The sequence below is a fragment of the Myripristis murdjan genome, chromosome 14 (assembly GCF_902150065.1).
Source record: "Myripristis murdjan chromosome 14, fMyrMur1.1, whole genome shotgun sequence".
In the NCBI taxonomy this organism is placed as follows: domain Eukaryota; kingdom Metazoa; phylum Chordata; class Actinopteri; order Holocentriformes; family Holocentridae; genus Myripristis; species Myripristis murdjan.
This window is the reverse complement of record NC_043993.1, coordinates 14355642-14373136: the sequence shown is the minus strand read 5'-3', so window position 1 is coordinate 14373136 and position 17495 is coordinate 14355642. Positions and strand designations below refer to the sequence as shown.

At 44.2% G+C, this 17495-nt stretch overlaps 1 protein-coding gene across 1 annotated transcript in view; it reads left to right on the top strand.

Moving 5' to 3' along the window:
- Positions 1-17495, top strand: part of dchs1b (dachsous cadherin-related 1b) — an 88716-nt gene that overhangs the window by 67573 nt on the left and 3648 nt on the right. The window contains exons 7-26 of the mRNA XM_030069541.1: positions 517-1578; positions 2031-2218; positions 2704-2800; positions 3108-3265; positions 5844-6281; positions 6986-7281; positions 7514-7629; positions 9749-9988; positions 10730-10855; positions 11043-11252; positions 12191-12447; positions 12717-12923; positions 13131-13527; positions 13667-13780; positions 14343-14554; positions 14721-14872; positions 15458-15588; positions 15903-16189; positions 16754-16895; positions 17048-17219. Of these exons, the coding sequence (XP_029925401.1) occupies positions 517-1578; positions 2031-2218; positions 2704-2800; positions 3108-3265; positions 5844-6281; positions 6986-7281; positions 7514-7629; positions 9749-9988; positions 10730-10855; positions 11043-11252; positions 12191-12447; positions 12717-12923; positions 13131-13527; positions 13667-13780; positions 14343-14554; positions 14721-14872; positions 15458-15588; positions 15903-16189; positions 16754-16895; positions 17048-17219 (5002 nt within the window). The remainder of the gene's footprint in view (positions 1-516; positions 1579-2030; positions 2219-2703; positions 2801-3107; positions 3266-5843; positions 6282-6985; positions 7282-7513; positions 7630-9748; positions 9989-10729; positions 10856-11042; positions 11253-12190; positions 12448-12716; positions 12924-13130; positions 13528-13666; positions 13781-14342; positions 14555-14720; positions 14873-15457; positions 15589-15902; positions 16190-16753; positions 16896-17047; positions 17220-17495) is intronic.

Genomic DNA, 17495 nt, shown 5'->3' with positions numbered 1-17495 from the left:
AAGACGGAGCTGTACTCTTATTTCTGACAGGTCCCAGGGTAGCAAATGCACTCCTGACCACTTGTATGTTACTTTAATGGAGTGAAGAGTGTAGGATACTTTACCTCTCACTAGAGCAGTTGTACAAATAGACAAGCAACAGGAGTATACACTCCATTAGGAAATCACATTCATCACACAGTGCAGGCTTTACCAGGAATTATTTTTACTCTGGCCACACATATTTCTTTTCCTCTCACTATAAATGATGGAGAAATGGATTTGGATGGACTGTGATCATGAGTGGGAGTCAGAGTGAAGTGCACTCAGTGGTGTAGTGGACAGAAGCACACACATTTTGGTCCAACTCTTTGAACTTATGAACTTAACCATGCCCACCCCATCTCTATCCATTGACAATGGAAATGGTTCGTCACATTAACCTTCCATAATACAGTGTACTGTATGTGTAAACTCTTTCTCTCCCTATGTCTTGGTGTTTTTCTCACCCTCCTTTTATTCTTTATCTTCCCCCAGGGGTGTCCAAGGATATCTCCTACTCCATTTCCTCCGGAGACCCAGATGGCTACTTCACAGTGGACAGCGCCTCTGGCACTATCCGCACAGCCCTTCCTCTAGACCATGAGACTTGCTCCAGTCTGGACCTTGAGATCCAAGCGCGCTATGGTTCCCCTCCAGCCTACGGAACCAGCCGAGTGCGCCTTACAATTTCAGATGTCAATGACAACGCCCCCACCTTCCTCCCGTCTTCCTCAGAGTCCCTCCTTTTGCCTGAGATCACCAAAATGGGGACTGTCATCTACCGCATTCAGGCCACAGACCGGGACTCTGGTCATAACGGTCAGCTCAGCTTCGACCTGGTCTCCGCGGGCGCGGCGGGTAGCAGTGGTCAGAGGACGTTCGGAGTTGACCGCGGCAGCGGGGAAGTGCGTCTGATTGGGAGTCTGTCTTACGAAAGTGTCCCTCGCTATGACCTTCAAGTGATCGCCAAGGACGGCGGGGCACCCCAGCTTAGCTCCACTTTCACCCTTGTGGTGCACATCCAAGCGCAGGACGCAGAAGGCCCACACTTCGACACCCTGACCTACCGTGTGGAGTTGCGGGAGAACACACCGCTCAACACACGTTTCCTCCAGGTCAGAGCTCTCAACAGAGAAGCAGCCGGGAATGGCGGAGGTTCCTCGTCTTCTTCTTCTTCCTCTCCCATGTCCTACAGGCTCCGTCCCGACGGCGATGCTGCTGGGTTTGGCATCATGCCAGACAGTGGTTGGCTGTTTGTTCGTAGCTCTCTGGACCGCGAGGCAAAGGACATGTACCTGTTAACTGTCCTGGCCACTTCAGGCCTCGGAGGGGCCGGCAGGACGGGCAGTGCCACAGTCAGGGTGACGGTGACCGATGAGAATGACAATTCCCCCAGACTGAGCCAGGAGAGGGTGTTCCTGGCTGTCAGAGAGAACCTGCTTGCAGGGACGGGTTTTGGCAGAGTGTCCGCTACAGACAGAGATGCAGGACTTAATGCTCGCCTCACCTACAGGCTGCTGCACACGGACAGGCACTTCCAGATCAACTCACAGACCGGTAAGGATAAAAACCTTTTTTTTTCCCTGGGATAGCTCCTGATGAGCAGGTTGCCTGGCAGTTTCTGCCATCATTGTATGAATATGAGTGTGAGTGGGTGAATGTGAGGCATACTCTAAACTGTAAAGCACTTTGAGTAGTCGGAGGACTTGAAAAGTGCTATAGAAATGCTGTCCATTTATATGCCTTAGAATTTGTGAGAGTCAATGCTAAACATCAAGGAAGTTGTGCTGTAATGTTACTGTGCTGTATCAAATGTAGTTACTACACATAAATTCTTTGCAAACAAGACTTATATGAGTATGATGCAGTTTTTTTTAAAGAATGTTTTTTGTAACATTCATATAATAATCACTAAACATTTACCTAACTATTCCTAATATGCTCTGTGAAATCTAGTGCACCTTGTAGTCAAATCCCTGCACTTCTTCTGTGCTTCTGTTTTTCTCAAGGTGAGATCAGTACCCGCCTGGCCTTGGACAGAGAGCAGCAGTCCAGCTACCAGCTTGTTGTGGTGGTGCAGGACGGTGGCACGCCCCCCCGCAGCGCCACCGGCACTGCTCACATCACGGTGCTGGATGAGAACGACAACGCCCCCAGCTTCAGTCACGGCCAGCCGGACAGGGAGCTGATTTTACAGGTGAGCATGAGAGAGATGGGGCAGGGGCACAGAAAGATACAGGTGAGCATGAGAGATAAAAGAGGATGAGGACTGGTGTTCCTATTTTTGAACAGAAGCATTTCATTGAGGGAAAACAAGTATCGCTGATATTGGGTGAAAACCTTTCATCTCCAAAACTGTCAAATTTTAAGCCCTGATTTCAGATAAACCAGTGTAAATTTTTGTGTTTACCAATGGGATCTGAAAGGGTTGCTCACAAAATGGATGTTTCATGACAGCAGCAATATGATTTGTGACTAAATAGCTGACTTTTTATGTTTTTTGTAATAATAAAATGTTTGAAAAGTTACTTTGCAAGCGTTGGAGGCTCCCAAGTCTTATCCTATTTATGTGTCACTAACAGTTCCCAGTTCAAAGGCTGTGAAAAGACGAGAGAAGTGGAATCAGAGATACTGTACATATAAGAAAGACAGGAATGTGAATGTATTCCTTTTCCATTGTAGGTGATGGAGGGGCTCCCATCTGGTACAGTCCTAGGTACGGTGACGGCTAAAGACCCTGATGAGGGAGAGAACGGCACCGTCTACTACTCTTTATCGGGTGAGTCTCATTGTAAATCAGCTCACAGCTACGTTTCTGGAGACTGATCTAATTTCCTCCCACAGTGTTGTTGAAATTGTCGGCAGCATAAGCTTACATAACCCCACAGTGGTTAAATTTCCTTTTATTGCTTTTATTATTGTTTTATGATTTTTGCTATTATTGTTTCCACTGCTTCTTATCATCTGTTATTACCTTTGCTGCTGAAATGCCCTCGTTTTTCCCACAGGGACTAGTAAAGTATTGTTCATTGTCATCTCGTCTCGTTATAATTTTGCACTGATCTCCATGTCCGTGTCCACTGAAGGCCCCAGAGCGGAGCGTTTCTCTCTGAACCCGACCAGCGGAGAGCTGCGCACCGCATCACCGCTTCGATTCGTGGAGAGAGCGGAGTACAGCTTCACTGTGACCGCTGCTGACCATGGCACCCCAGGCCTCAGCTCCCCCTGCCAGCTACGCATACAGGTAGACAAATACAATGTGTACATATTCATTAACTGCATTTATTCACATCATCTCCTTTAAACACACATGCACACACACTGTGTTTTTTTTTGTATTCTTCCTCCTTGCCTTGGACACCTACCTAGGATTCAGGCAAATACCTAGGATTCAAGAAAATAGACAGGGAGGCCAACCAGGTGCCCAGAAAGTGAAGCTGTCACATCTACATATTACCTCAGTCCTTTTTGCATTCTTCGCCGCGAGTTCTCCCGAGTCTCCCGAGTAATTTCCTCATACTGTGCACAAAGTGAACAGTATAACTGTAGAAGGAGCTGGAAAAGGAGGTAAAAAATGAGAGGGAGAGAAACTGAATCTGTGCCTGTAAAAACAAAAGCATCTATCCAATCTAGTGTGTGTTTCCTGTTCCAGAGGTGAGTCGGGTAACCCAAACCCAAGGTGAGAAACCCTGAGCTGCAGGAGGGAGCTGGTCTGGACTGAGTTATTGTTCTGGACTTTCTGCAGGAGGGTCAATCCTGCGAATCAACACACAATATCAGGAATTCAACTGCAGAGAAAAAAAAAAGCAAAAGAATAAAAACATGTAAGGTCCGCCACAGAGCTCTGAAGCCAGAGAAGGGCGGTGGTATGCTTTGACTGCGGAGCTTTGAGCTTTGCGTTTTTTTGTGATGTGATTTCGGAAAGGAAAAGGATGCTAATTACAGTGGGAGTGCTTGCCTTAGATTTCGCCTGCGCCCCGCTTGTGCGACACTGAGATTAGACAGAGGGGAAACAGGCACCTTGGAATCAAATGTTCCCAGATGAGTTTTGATGAGAGCCAGCTGCATCGAATCTTTCTGATCGCACGGAGAGAAAGGGAATACACCACTATACGGTAGCAGGCAGTAACACAAACACACCCAGACACATTCACACAGGCATATACTGTAACACACAAACACACACGCACAGGCACACACATAATCTAATGACACATTCAAACACACTCATGAGATAACATTTCCAGATAATGATTTTGAGATATCATTTCACCACATAGCTGTGAGTAAAATCAGACACAGGGGTGCGGTTATACACCACAGACATGCTAAGTAGCTACAGTATATGAGAACGCTTGGGGGAAGACAATGAAAAACACAACAGTGTATAGTCTGTTCAGCAAGACCAAAGAGTTTAAAAGCCTCATTGACATTGAAAGAGACGTGGTTAAGAAGGCAACATAAGAAAGAACACATCAAAGTTGCAAACCAAGACAACATAGAAAGAACAACACAATTCAGTTACACAGGAACATCTGTTTTAAAGCATAGAAACAAATTCATTCAAAAAATGCCTACTTTAAAACCTTGTACAGACATCAGAATAAATAACTGAAGATATACACAAAGACACTGACCAGTACTGTTGAATCTCAAATCCTTTGATTTTTTTTTTTTTTTTTTAAGTAAAAATTAACATATTTAAAATGAAGAATTGGGGCTGCTTATTAATTTGAATGCTAATCTAGAATAATATCAAGACCTCAACCACCTCAGGATCTGTCAACCAGCTCAGTGCTGAGTCAGAACTCTTATTAAATATTGAAAATCATTTCCTCTTCTGGGTTTTATCCCTCCCGTTCATGTTTGATAAACATGTGATTAATATTAACACATCTGTGTGACAAAAATCAGGGATGGTGTGTGTGTGTGTGTGTGTATGTGAAGAAACTTGCAAGGTTGCCTGCATGATAAAAGTGTGTGTATGCAATGACAAAGCTGAAGCGTGCTGGAGTCTGCTTGTGTTTGCTGTCTTTGCCTGCTCTTTGATCTGTTAGCCCTAGAAAAATGTTGGACCCTGCGGCCGTTGTTAAGAGTGACGAAAGCCCCCTAGTGCACATTTGTTTCCCATCTGACTGTTACTGGATCATGCGTAGGCTGCAGTTACTGCGCTGCATTATTTGAACTGGAATATTTACAGTTTTTTCTTTGCTGCATGCCCATCTTTATGTTGTCTCAGGTCATAAGTCTTCATAAGACTCTCATCTTGATGCCAGACAGTGTCAAGATATTTACTGGAAGGAACGTACATGATCTGTCTTCATTTGTAGTGAGAATGCTCATGAGGATTAATAAAATAATAGCAAGAAAACAGAAACAGACTACGGCCCAAGGCTATGTTTAGGGATGGGCTAGATTAAGAGCCATGTAGTTGCATTGTCTGCAGTACCAAAGGAAATCAGCCAGTAAGATATACGGTACACCACTGCCTATTGACCTTGACACTTTGCTTCCAAATCTGGTTGAAGTAATTGCATTTTCAAGTGCCTTCACGGTTAGTTTCACTCTGCTTAGGGGCTCGATAGGTGGGGCTCATTGCACAAAACAAAACAAGGGGTGGCTGAGCAATTTTACAATTATAGGAAAGTATTTCAGAGTCTATTTATTGTACTTATTCTGTAATTGAAAACTCATGTGGCATTATACGAAATGTCCTGACAGGTCAACCCCACCCGCGTTATGCTCCAAGCAAGTTATAAGAAATGCTGTGAATTATTGTAAACTATTTGGCTGTGGTAGTCACATTTTTTCCTTTTCACCAGGTTGTCAGCTCCTCCAAGTCCAACCCCAAGCCCAACGTGCTCTCCATGGCCATAAACACAGTGGAGGGCGCCCCCCCAGGCTCCATCATTGGCTCCGTCAGCCCTCATGACCATGAATCCACCCTATTGGACGGGCAGGTGACCTACCTTGTGGTGGGTGGGACAGACCGGGACGGGACATTTATGGTGGACCGTTTAAAGGGAGACGTGTATCTGGTTCGGGAGCTGGATTATGAGAAGGGGTCAAGGTACACGCTCCACATTGAGGTATCAGACTTCTCTCGGGCATTTCCCAGCAGCCACCTGGTGCACCTGGACATCAACGTGCAAGACAGCAATGACCACACCCCCCAGTTCACCGAAGACCCCGTCACCATTGTGATCCCAGAGAACACAGAGCCCGGGATGTCCATCTACACCTTCCAAGCCTCGGATCAGGTTGGAGATGGAATTATTCGGCATCCACACCCAACACCAAGGCTCAGTTAAATTTAGAGGAGACCCATTTTACAAAAGAGAAAGTTTGATCAAAATGCACTTTTTTAATTCAGTGTCTTATAATTAGAACTAAATAATTTGTTGTTCTGCACAATGCAAAATTGCATTTTAAAGGAACAGTCCCACCAAAATGAGAAAAAAAACAGATATTTCCCACTTATCCCTAGTGCAATCAATCCATCCAGATAGTTTCTGTGTGATGTGGTGAGGTTTCCACTCGGCCACAGACTTCCCTGTCTCCCGACACCCCATTGTAGTGAGCATTCTTTTGTGGCGCTGAAACCATCAAAAATGATATGTGAAAATTCAAAAGCAACGGCTCTTTCCAAAAACAATGACATCAATACTTGACATATTCTGTAGTTCTTGGGAGTGAAGAGTTTCACTGGGAACTATTTCCAGCCAAAGAACACTGCAAACTGTATCTGTCCGCCCCCAACAAGAACAAATTAGAGTTAGATAGATCATGAACAGACTGCAAGCTTTGCCAAATCACACAGGAACTATCCTGAAGAATAGGTTGCGCTGTGTCTTTCGGGTGAAATGTACCTTTAAATGTTTTTCCATGCTTGATCAAATTTTGTGAATGAAAGCAGAACAGAAGTGACAATCTAATTGAGATTCATCTGTTTTCCTCTCCACAGGACGGCAGTGGGCCCAACAGTGAGCTGCATTACTCCATTGAGCACCACTGGCCTGACACACCGGACCTCCTGAGCCTTGACCCACTCACCGGGGTCCTGACCATGGGACAGAAGCTTGATCATGAGGCCACGCCCTCCCTCTACCTTGTGGTGCGGGCCACAGACCAGGCAGTGGATCCATCCCAGCGGCGTTGGGGTTCAGTCACTGCCCGGCTGTTTGTGACCGACGAGAACGACAACGCTCCCGTCTTCACCTCTCCGTCTGCCGTCAGTGTCATGGAGGACCAGCCTGTCGGGTGGGTGACATGTCCAACGGCAGACTTGCATACGTTTTTGACTTAGAAAATTCCACAAACAACAAGACACTCCCTCGCACATCTATTTTTCTGCTTCAGTGGCTTTCATCCATCAGCCTGCAAAAGTAGGGCATCTAACAAGCCTGTTCAGAATGAATGGAGATCATTTGTTCTCACTGTGTTTGTTTAGTCTGTTGTTATCTGACATTGTGTTTATATCTGTGCGCAACAGTTTTGTGATTTTGTACGTGATGGCCCGCGATGAAGACGAAGGGGAGAATGGCCGCGTGTCGTACAGAATCCAGGCAGGCAACAGCGCCGGCCGTTTCAGTCTCAACCCCAACACTGGTAAGGCTCCTTTGGGTGAGACATGACATCTAAAAATATCGTAATGTTTCAGTTTTATAATAGGCTCCACAGAGACTGGGGACTTGCCATAAATATCCAATTTATACTCCATCAAGGGATGATTGGGGTGAAATTTACCACATCATTTCTCACGTTTACAATTCTGCACTGATTGATTTAACACAATGGGAGATTTCGTATGAGGCACTTTTCTGCGGGGTTTCATGATTGATAGATAATCAACATCCCACCCATAGAAGCCCACTGGACCAGCAGAACTTTCCAGAAGACTGTAATTATCCACCAGTGTGCATAGTCTATGGGGTCTTAACTGCTAAAACACTCATAACCCTCATAGCCTTCTTTACTAGACAATCTTTCAGTGCCTAAGAGCAATATTTCACTTGAATAATGCTTTGGTGTTCTTTCCTTGACGGATTTGTTCATGGGAACCGGTCTTTATTTGGGCTGGGGACGTGGACGGCCTTTGATATCTTATATGTGTGTATGTGAATGTGTGATTTCTCTGTGTTCTCCATGAGCTGGGTGTTGTGGGCGTGCATGGCTCTGGCTGAGATGGGATTAGGAACCGTAAGACAGACACTTAATGGAGCTTCCAGATGGGAGAAACTCTTAACTTCATTACTGTCAAGTGCCTGGTGAATTAACAAGGGTTGATATTTCACTTCTGGTTTGTTTCACTGGCTATATGGCATTAAACTTAGCGCAGCTATGGTATGGCCAACACTTAGCGATGGCTGTAATAGCAGATTTGCATTGCATCGTTAAGGCATTTAATAAACCACTGGCTAATGTGGGGTATATTATTATCCAGATTATATTACAAATAGTAACCAAATATGAATTACGCTATATATCTGCTCTGCCAATATGAACGCTCTGTTGCTTCAGTTTCCCCCTGCTTTATTGCTTTTATTAACAGCACCCTTATCGTGTGGTAGATATGTCTACAAGGCTTTATTGCCTACAGATGATGATGAAATAGTGACAGGGCTGGTGGAAAGCTGTGTTTTGATTAAAACACGAGAGATATGCCATCAGTGACAGGTAGTGTGTGTATCAGCCAGCCTCACAGAAACATCAGAGCCTCAGCTCCACAGTGCAGGCAACACGATGGATGTATGTGTGTGGTTTTGTGTTTGTGTGCGTGTGTGTGTTTGGCATGCTGCAGCATATAAATTACACACCTCTCTCAGGCACTGCATGCCAGCTAAATTAGTATACTGCTGTGAACAGTACAAACACAGTACACACATTTCATAGGTTCGCACGCTTTGGCTGACCCTCCTTGCAGATTAGGTGATGACAGGGGTGCAGAGTGTACAAATAAAAGGTAGGAGAGTAGCTGAAGCCAGAGGCTGAGGAGTGGTGGTCTGATTCACAAATTGTGTCTCTGAACCAGACTGATTTACATGGAGCACGCACACACACTCACACACATTCATCAACTAATGCCTCATAGATTTAGAAGCTAACAAATAACGTTGTAAAGAAGAAAGGGGGGAAAAAAAAGATTTAACTCGGTTTTATGGGAGGTTATAAGTTGATTTGAGTTGGCAGCCATATAGTTCCAGTTTGCACCACAGATTCTCTGAAGGGGGTGGACAAATGTATTGGATTGGAGCTCATACAGTGTGTGCTTTGCATTTACCACAAATGTAAGATCCAAATTTAATCACAAGTTTGTTCAAAGTGCCAGAAGTGAATAGCTCCTATGAAAAAAAAAAAAACTGTGGGCTCTCTCTTATTGTGGAAACTCTCATAAAGAAAAAGCCGTAATGGTTTTGTTTTACTGGCTCTCGAGGCGTATAAATACTGCATCTCTCTCAGGTACACAAAATTGCATGTTCACAAAAGCAGCCTAAACACTCCCAAACACATAAACAGACACATATGCAGAGACTCACACACACACACACACACACACACACACACACACACACACACACACACACACAATTTGGGACCAAAAGAATCCAATGAAAATGGAGACTTAAGTGGAGTAAGCCGTGAGGAAAGCCAAACACAGTAAAGTCAACACAGTAGTTTTGTGAAACATCCTCATCCATTGCTCATCAAATCCTTTACTCTCTCGCAGGCTCTCTCTCCATCCTCAAAGCTCTAGACCGAGAAGAGCAGGAAGTCTTCAATCTCACTATTGTGGCAGAGGATCATGGGATACCCCAGCTTTCCACCTCTCAGGTGCTGTGTGTGCAGGTGATCGATGTGAATGACGAAGCGCCTGTGTTCCAGTGGCCAGAGTTTGAGACCCAGGTGATGGAGAACCGAGGCCCGGGAACCACGGTGTTGACTGTCACCGCCACCGACCGGGACCAAGGTATGTCTTTGAATAGAAGATGTAGAGGGTGTGATCACGGTGCTGTGAGAGGGTACTTGTCAACAACAAGGTGAACTTATTCTGTAGCTGTTGGTACCAAGGCCCAAACAAAATCTATGGATTCCTTACATATGTCCCCTGTTTGTAGGGGAAATAACTGTATTAAACTTTAGGAACAAAAAAGAAAAAAGAAACACCTCACACATTTCCACATATTTCCAGCTAAACCATGGCACACAAAAAAGGGAGAGAAACATCTGCAGATCCCATATGAGCCTGCACAGGCACACATTTGCACAGCCATTTGTCTGTTGGCCAGCAGGAATTATTCCAGGATGAAGTCAAGATTACACTAACCATTAAAAGAACAAGGGAGGTACTTAGGAGTCAATCCAGGAAGGATTAGTAAAGTAAACAGGTACAGTTGCTATAAATGTGCTTCAGCTTGCACATGATCATCAATTCACTGACAGACTGACTTGAGGTAGGAGAGTTGGAGAATTGAGTGAAATTGAGGCCAACCAGGACAGGGTATTTTTAATGTGGAGGTTTTGTTACCCCCGTTGCTAGTGTCTGCACATCCTTGGATTCATATCTGCTGAAACTAGGATATCATGCTCTCCCAATGGGAGTGGAGCTGTCTCTACAAATCATTGAGAGGAAGTATAGAGGAGTTTAGCCATTTTACAATTTATAGACAGCATTGCATCTTCATCCATGTCTTTTTGTGTTTTTATCCAGGCTCTAATGGCCAAGTGACCTATGGAGGAGTGACGGAGGAAGGCTTTATCATCAATCCTGTGACAGGAGTCATTACTACCACCAAGGAGCTGGACAAAGAACTGCAGGACCACTACACACTCACTGGTAATATAATATCCACTGTCACACACACCCTTAATTTATGTATTATGAGCCCTCTTGCCTCATACCCATCTGTTAACTTCACATGACATCAGTTTGTAGTTTTATGTCGATTCCAGCAAACAGAACTTTAAATTTTTATAGCGTTTTGTAGCACAAATTTATATTTCCATTTTCCATTTCTCACTAGTTTATGCCAGGGATGGAGGGCTGCCTCCTAACTTTGCCAAGGCGGTGGTGCGTGTGGAGGTGCAGGATGAGAATGACAACGCCCCAGTTTTTGCCAAGCCGTGGTATGCGCTGGAGGTGCCAGAGAACCAAGTGCCTGTAGAGCTTTGCTTTCTCAAAGCTACAGACCCCGACTCTGGCCCAAGTGGAGAGCTGGAGTACAGGATCAGCGGTAAGAAATACTGCTGTGTGTCCAACCATCTTAACTATTTAATTAGTATTGCTTTGAATGGAGAGCTGAAGTTTCCCATGATGGTCTGAATGCTGTTTCAGAAGGAATACAGAAATATTGCAGTTTTAGGGATATTTTTAACATCAAATTGTCAAATATAAATACACAGATTATCAGCACAAAACACTGGCTATCAGCAGATTGAACCCAAAATATCAGTATTAGTGTAAGCCATTTGCAAATCCTAAATTAGGGCTTTTCACACTGTTTCATGTTCTGGACCTCCAAGTTAACTTTGATTAAGCTGTGGATAAGTCAAACTTGGAACACTGCTGCAACAATGCTAAAACAATCATTCATACATATTTTTATATCATAACAAATTTATTGTGAATTATAGTGAATTTAAACTGTTCCGCACCTTCTTGAGGACCCCCTGGAAGCCCTTCAAGGACCCTTGGGGATCCCCAGACCTCATTTTAAAAAATATATTTGAGTGCAAGTTTGTGATGGTTACAGCAGATGCACACAAAGTAATGAGCATCATCCAGTTTTCATGAAGGATTGGTAGAGGAAGATGATCTCTGAAGTCACATTGACAGTGCACAGGAAAGAATTTGCTCTCCCTCAGTGGAGAAGGGATACTGACAGCATTAAGACTGATGCATTGCTGACGGTGCTGTGCTTCTCCCATATGGAACATCAAATCTGCACACTGCTACTCCAGGCTTACTCCTGACAATGTTCTGTCTTATTTCATAAATAGCGCACTCCATCCACCTGTCTGGGCCAGATTCAAACCCTGACTCAAGTGCAGAGTATACACAGACTGTCTCCTTTCTCACCTTAGTTTAACACTCAAACACAGCTGCATGTCCCACAGAAGTCTATTGAATTTTTAAGGATTTTTTTTTTCTTCCTCTGCTCATTTATCCCAGCTGGAGACCCTGATGGAGACTTCCAGCTCCAGGCCAGCACCGGAGCCCTGTCCACCTTACGCGCCCTGGATCGGGAAAGGAGGGCTGCATATACCCTGGAGGTGGTGGCCACGGACCGAGGCAGTCCCGCTCTCAGTAGCACAGTCACAGTGGAGGTCAAAGTGCTGGATGTTAATGACAACAGCCCTGTTTTTAGCAGCAGCAGCTACTCAGTAGATGTGTCAGAGGATGCTGCAGAGGGCTCTCAAGTGCTTCAGGTGGGCTTAACTGGAAACTGGGATGATTCTTAGGCCCATTATTTGTTAATCTTATCATATAAAGTCTGTATATAGTGATTTCCTTTTGTCAACTAATCACTTACCTACTGTCATGTCACTGTCAAAATGTACCCTATCTTGTGTTCGTTTTGTGCTGTCGGTCATTTTGTAATTGATGTTACTTTTTCAAATGGTTTATATTTTGGAATAAAGGTCATAATATCAAAAAAAAATAACATCTGACCCAGTTATTTTTTATTTGTTTTCAGGTGACAGCAACAGATGCTGATGATGATCTAAATGGGAAGGTTCTCTACTTCCTCAGCCGAGAAGCACATGGAGCGTTCACTGTGCAGGAGAGCACCGGTCGAATCACCATATCAGCTCCTCTGGACCGGGAAAAACGGGCATCATACAGCTTCCAGGTGTTCGCTGTTGACCTTTCACCTGCTGCTCCCAGAAACACGTCAGCTCAGGTAAATGAAAATGAGTGGTAGATGTTGTTTAGGGAAGCAATGTTCAGTCCAAAGATCCAAATTAACAAAGTCTTGAAATTATTTATCATTCATATATGTTAGATTGAGAAGACGACATGCTTCTTAATATTTGTCATGGCTTGCATACAAATCTCATGTGTTGAATTGTACTTTCAACCCCTCCACCCTGTGCCCTCTCCCATCCAGGTGACAGTCACCATCCTGGATGTAAACGACAACGCTCCCTTCTTCATCCAAGATCCGCTGGTTATTGAAGTCCCCAGCAGCCGTGCCCAGCGTGTACTGGCCACCATGAGGGCTGAGGACAAGGACTTTGGAGCCAATGGCTCTGTGTTTTACCGTTTCGCCACCCCAGTGAGGGGTTTCAGCATCAACTCCCTGACTGGGGAGATTCAAGCCACGGAGCCACTGGGGGGTCTGACCCAGGCTCAGAGGACCCTGATCGTTGAGGCCATGGATCAGGGCAGCCCAGCCCAGTCCTCTCAGGGCGTGGTGGTGATCTACGTGAAGGAGTTAGAGTACAACGGCATCCGCTTCTCTAGAAATGCCCGAGATGTCAGCATACAGGAGAATGCCGCCAAAGGTCACACATCAATATCAATTCAGTAGTCATACAAATTAGATTAATTATATCAGGCATTCTGTGCGCATCAAAGATACTTCTGCTGCCACAGTATAGACCCATAATGGAATATTTTGTGTGTTACTCTTCCCAAATACAGGCACAGCTGTGGCCCAGGCACAGGCCCAACATCCAGATGGCACACGGAAAGGTATCAGCTACAGCCTCTTCAGTGGCAACAGAAAGCAGGCCTTCAGTATCAGCTCCTCAACTGGTGAGACTCATGAGAAAAAATGAAAAGTATCATCTGTTTGTTTAAGATCCATCATGGTCATCCAGGTGGGAAGATATCCAGGAGAAAAATCAATCTATTCACTGGACTTTTCATTTCATGGTTAAGACATTTTGCTGTCAGCCAAATAGTTGCTTCTGTTGTAATCACTTGGTGGGGAAATCCCAGTGTTTATCCCTGTGGGAAACTATGCTTCTTCTGGAGGAGCTTGTTTTGGAGAATTCTGAGTTGCTTGTTTTGTATGAGGTGCTGATTTGGACATGAGGGGTTTAAGGCATGTGAAAGAAGTTAAACATTTTTCCAGGCAAGAGAGTCCCAGTTACATGTGAAAAAAAGCCCAGTTAAATCCTAGACAGTGAGATCCTGGAAGGATCTGTGACTGCTCCTTCACCTCCTTCCCCTTGGCTGGATCAATTATTGACATAGTATTTGTCATAGGATGTGAATTTAAGTTTATCCTCGTGCGCATTTCCTTCATTGTTATCTCTTATTTGAAGATCTCCTGGTCCTCATCTCTCAAACACATTCCTTCCATGTCTCCCAGGTGAGATCTGGGTGCAGAGCTCCAAGGGGCTGGACTTTGAGGACACCCCCAGACTGCGTCTAGTAGTGAAGGCTGAAACTTTGTCTTCCACATCTTTCATGGCTGTCAACCTGATCCTGCAGGATGTCAATGACAACCTCCCTCGCTTCCAGCTGCAGAATTATGTAGCCTACATGAGAGAAGCACAAGGATATGAAACGCCTATCATACAGGTATTGATTACTCATGCTTTCACGTTTAATAACTGTGAAACGTATGACAAGAACATGCTCAAATATTTGGTCATCTGGAGCATGGGACTTGGGATATTTTGCTGTAACGGCAAAAAAAACCTCACTGTCTTCTCTTTCCCTTGTCTCCTCTCTGTCCTCCTCCCAGGTGGTGGCGGAGGATGTGGATCAGGGCCAGAACGGTCAGGTGACCTACTCCATCCAGTCATCAGGCATGAGCGGCCTGTTCAAGATCGACCCAATGACAGGAAGCATCACCACCGCAGCCATCATGGACCGTGAGATCTGGACCCAGACCAAGTGAGAACAGATCTGTGGTTGCCTAAACCTCACCAACATTTTTATTTGCATGCCTTGAAGATGGATATATCCTTTGCATATAGTAAATGTAGGAGGTACACAGTGTTGTACTGAAAAAGCACATCATGTTTACATGCAGGTAAACATGTACAAATGACACAGCAGACATAGCATATGTTATGAATTTGTCACACTGAGCTATTTCGTGTTTAGATTGCTGGTGAGGAGGTTGATAGGTTGTGCTGAAAAGACACGCATCATTGCAAATAGATATCTGCACACCAGATGGTTCAGACAGCCAAACTGCAATTTCAAACCCAGTAAATCAACAGCTGTTTATTGTGACATTTTCATAATGTTCCATGTGGTGCTTTCGCAACAATGTAGTGGTCATTGCTTTATTTGGATATATGTCAGGATGCAAAGTAAAAAGTGCATTGACCGCTTGATGATTTTATGTATTTTATTTCCCAAAGGAAAAACCTCCTACTTGTCATGTCAGAGTTCCTTTGCTAAGTTTTCAAAAGGAGATACTACTAATTTGTTTGTTTTTTTTGTTTGTTTGTTTTTTTTGCCTGTCCGCAGGCTTGTTGTCACGGCAACCGACAGAGGCAGTCCACGATTGGCTGGTTCAGCTACACTAACAGTGATCATTGTCGACCAAAATGACAACAGTCCAACTATTCCCTTGCCACAGGAAGTCCGAATCCCAGAGAGTAAGTGTACAAAACTTTCACTCCCAACCCAAATGCATTTAATTTACAAAACAGACAAACGTCTGTTGACTGACAAATGCCCTGTTTAGGTCTGATGATGTACAAATGATCACCAGGGTCATAAAAATAACCATACATTTTGTTATAGCTGTGTTGAACAATTGACAAATATAACCACAATAAGCTGAAACAGACAAAACTGATATCTTGAAAATCACAAACGCCAGTAGGAAGAACAAAATTCTGTGTTATTTTATCAGCTGAAAGAAATGTAACTAACACTTTTTTTCTGTTTGTCTCTCTCTCTCTCTCAGATACATTGATTGGTACAGAGATCACACTTGTGACTGGTAATGATGTGGACTCCAGTCCTGCCCTCTCCTACACTTTGCAGCTAGACCCATCTGCCTTAGGCAAGTTTGGGATCCACCGCTACAGTGGAGGGGTGTCGCTCACTGCACCCCTGGACTTTGAGGAGAAGACCTGGTACACTCTGACTGTCAGAGCGACAGACACCCAGCACCAGACTGAAGCTAACATCACCATATTGGTGGAGGATATCAATGACAATGCACCTACCTTCACACAAGATCTCTATCAGGTAGCATCTCCTGTCAGGTTTCGTAATTATATTATTATTCATCATGTTCAGGCATCTTTAATACATATTTCATATGGCCTATTTCTTCCTACTTATAAGATTGGCATTTGGTTGTGGAGCTCCACCATATAGCACTTGCAGCATGTTAAGGGGGAAGGGAAAATAAATTTGCTTAAGAAAATGTTTCTTTTCAACAGTTTGCTTCATCAGGAAAAAAGTGTGTTCACACATGTGCACATGCTACAGAAAAAATATGCACACATAGACTCACTCATATACAAACACGCAGAAATACACAAACACAGTGGGGGTGATAAAAGTTAACTGCCTTATATTGACTGGGGAAACACTGCAGAGATGAACTTGTAATATTTACTACTCTGTGTCAGGAAATGATCTCAGCTTTAGCGCAGGCTGAGGAAAAACAGGAACTAAGATATAAAATGCAATTTTCCCCTTTATGATTTAACAGCAAGTTGATCTTCTCACCATCAGGTTTGGGAGTTTGATTATTGATGTGTTCCATCATTGGCTCGTGAATACTGATGTTTTCGTGCACCATAGGTAACTCTGCCTGAGCACACTCCGCCGGGAAGTGCTGTTGTCACGGTAACAGCGACTGACAAAGACTCCAGAGAGAATGGAAAGGTCACTTACAGAGTGATGTCATCAACCCAGGAGGGCTTCTACATTGACCCGAGCAATGGTAGAGTCTTGGCTTTCTTTCATACTGTTAAAGTCTAATAAACAGACACCTTACATCATGTTGAAAATATGAGGCATTTTGGCTGTATGTGGTTCATCTAAATATTCAGGCTGTGACGTTCTGTGACTCCCTTTCTCTGCCCTCCTTATTAGGAACCCTGTTCATCAATCAGCGAGCTGAATTTGACCCTGAGCGTCCGTCAGTCAGTATTGTCATTGAGGCTCGCGACGGAGGCTCCCCCTCCCTCTCCTCCCTCACCACTGTCCAGGTTCACATCTCTGATGTCAATGACAATGCCCCTGTATTCCACCAATCAGAGTACAGGTCAGTCTATTTTCATCAGAATTTGGCCTTCAATGAAAGTTATCAAATACACATCAAAACATACATCAAAAACGTAATTAAAAATAGAATGAAATAAGATAACATATGGATTAAAATATAGAATAAAATAGATTTGTGTGTACATAGATGTGCAATATCCATGTATGTACTGTGTATGTACATGTGAGCTGTGGCTCTAACCACTTAGAGGTTTATTTTAACTAACTTGTGAGTTCTGCCTCTGAAGCACAGCACGCTTAGACTCAGAATCTGAGA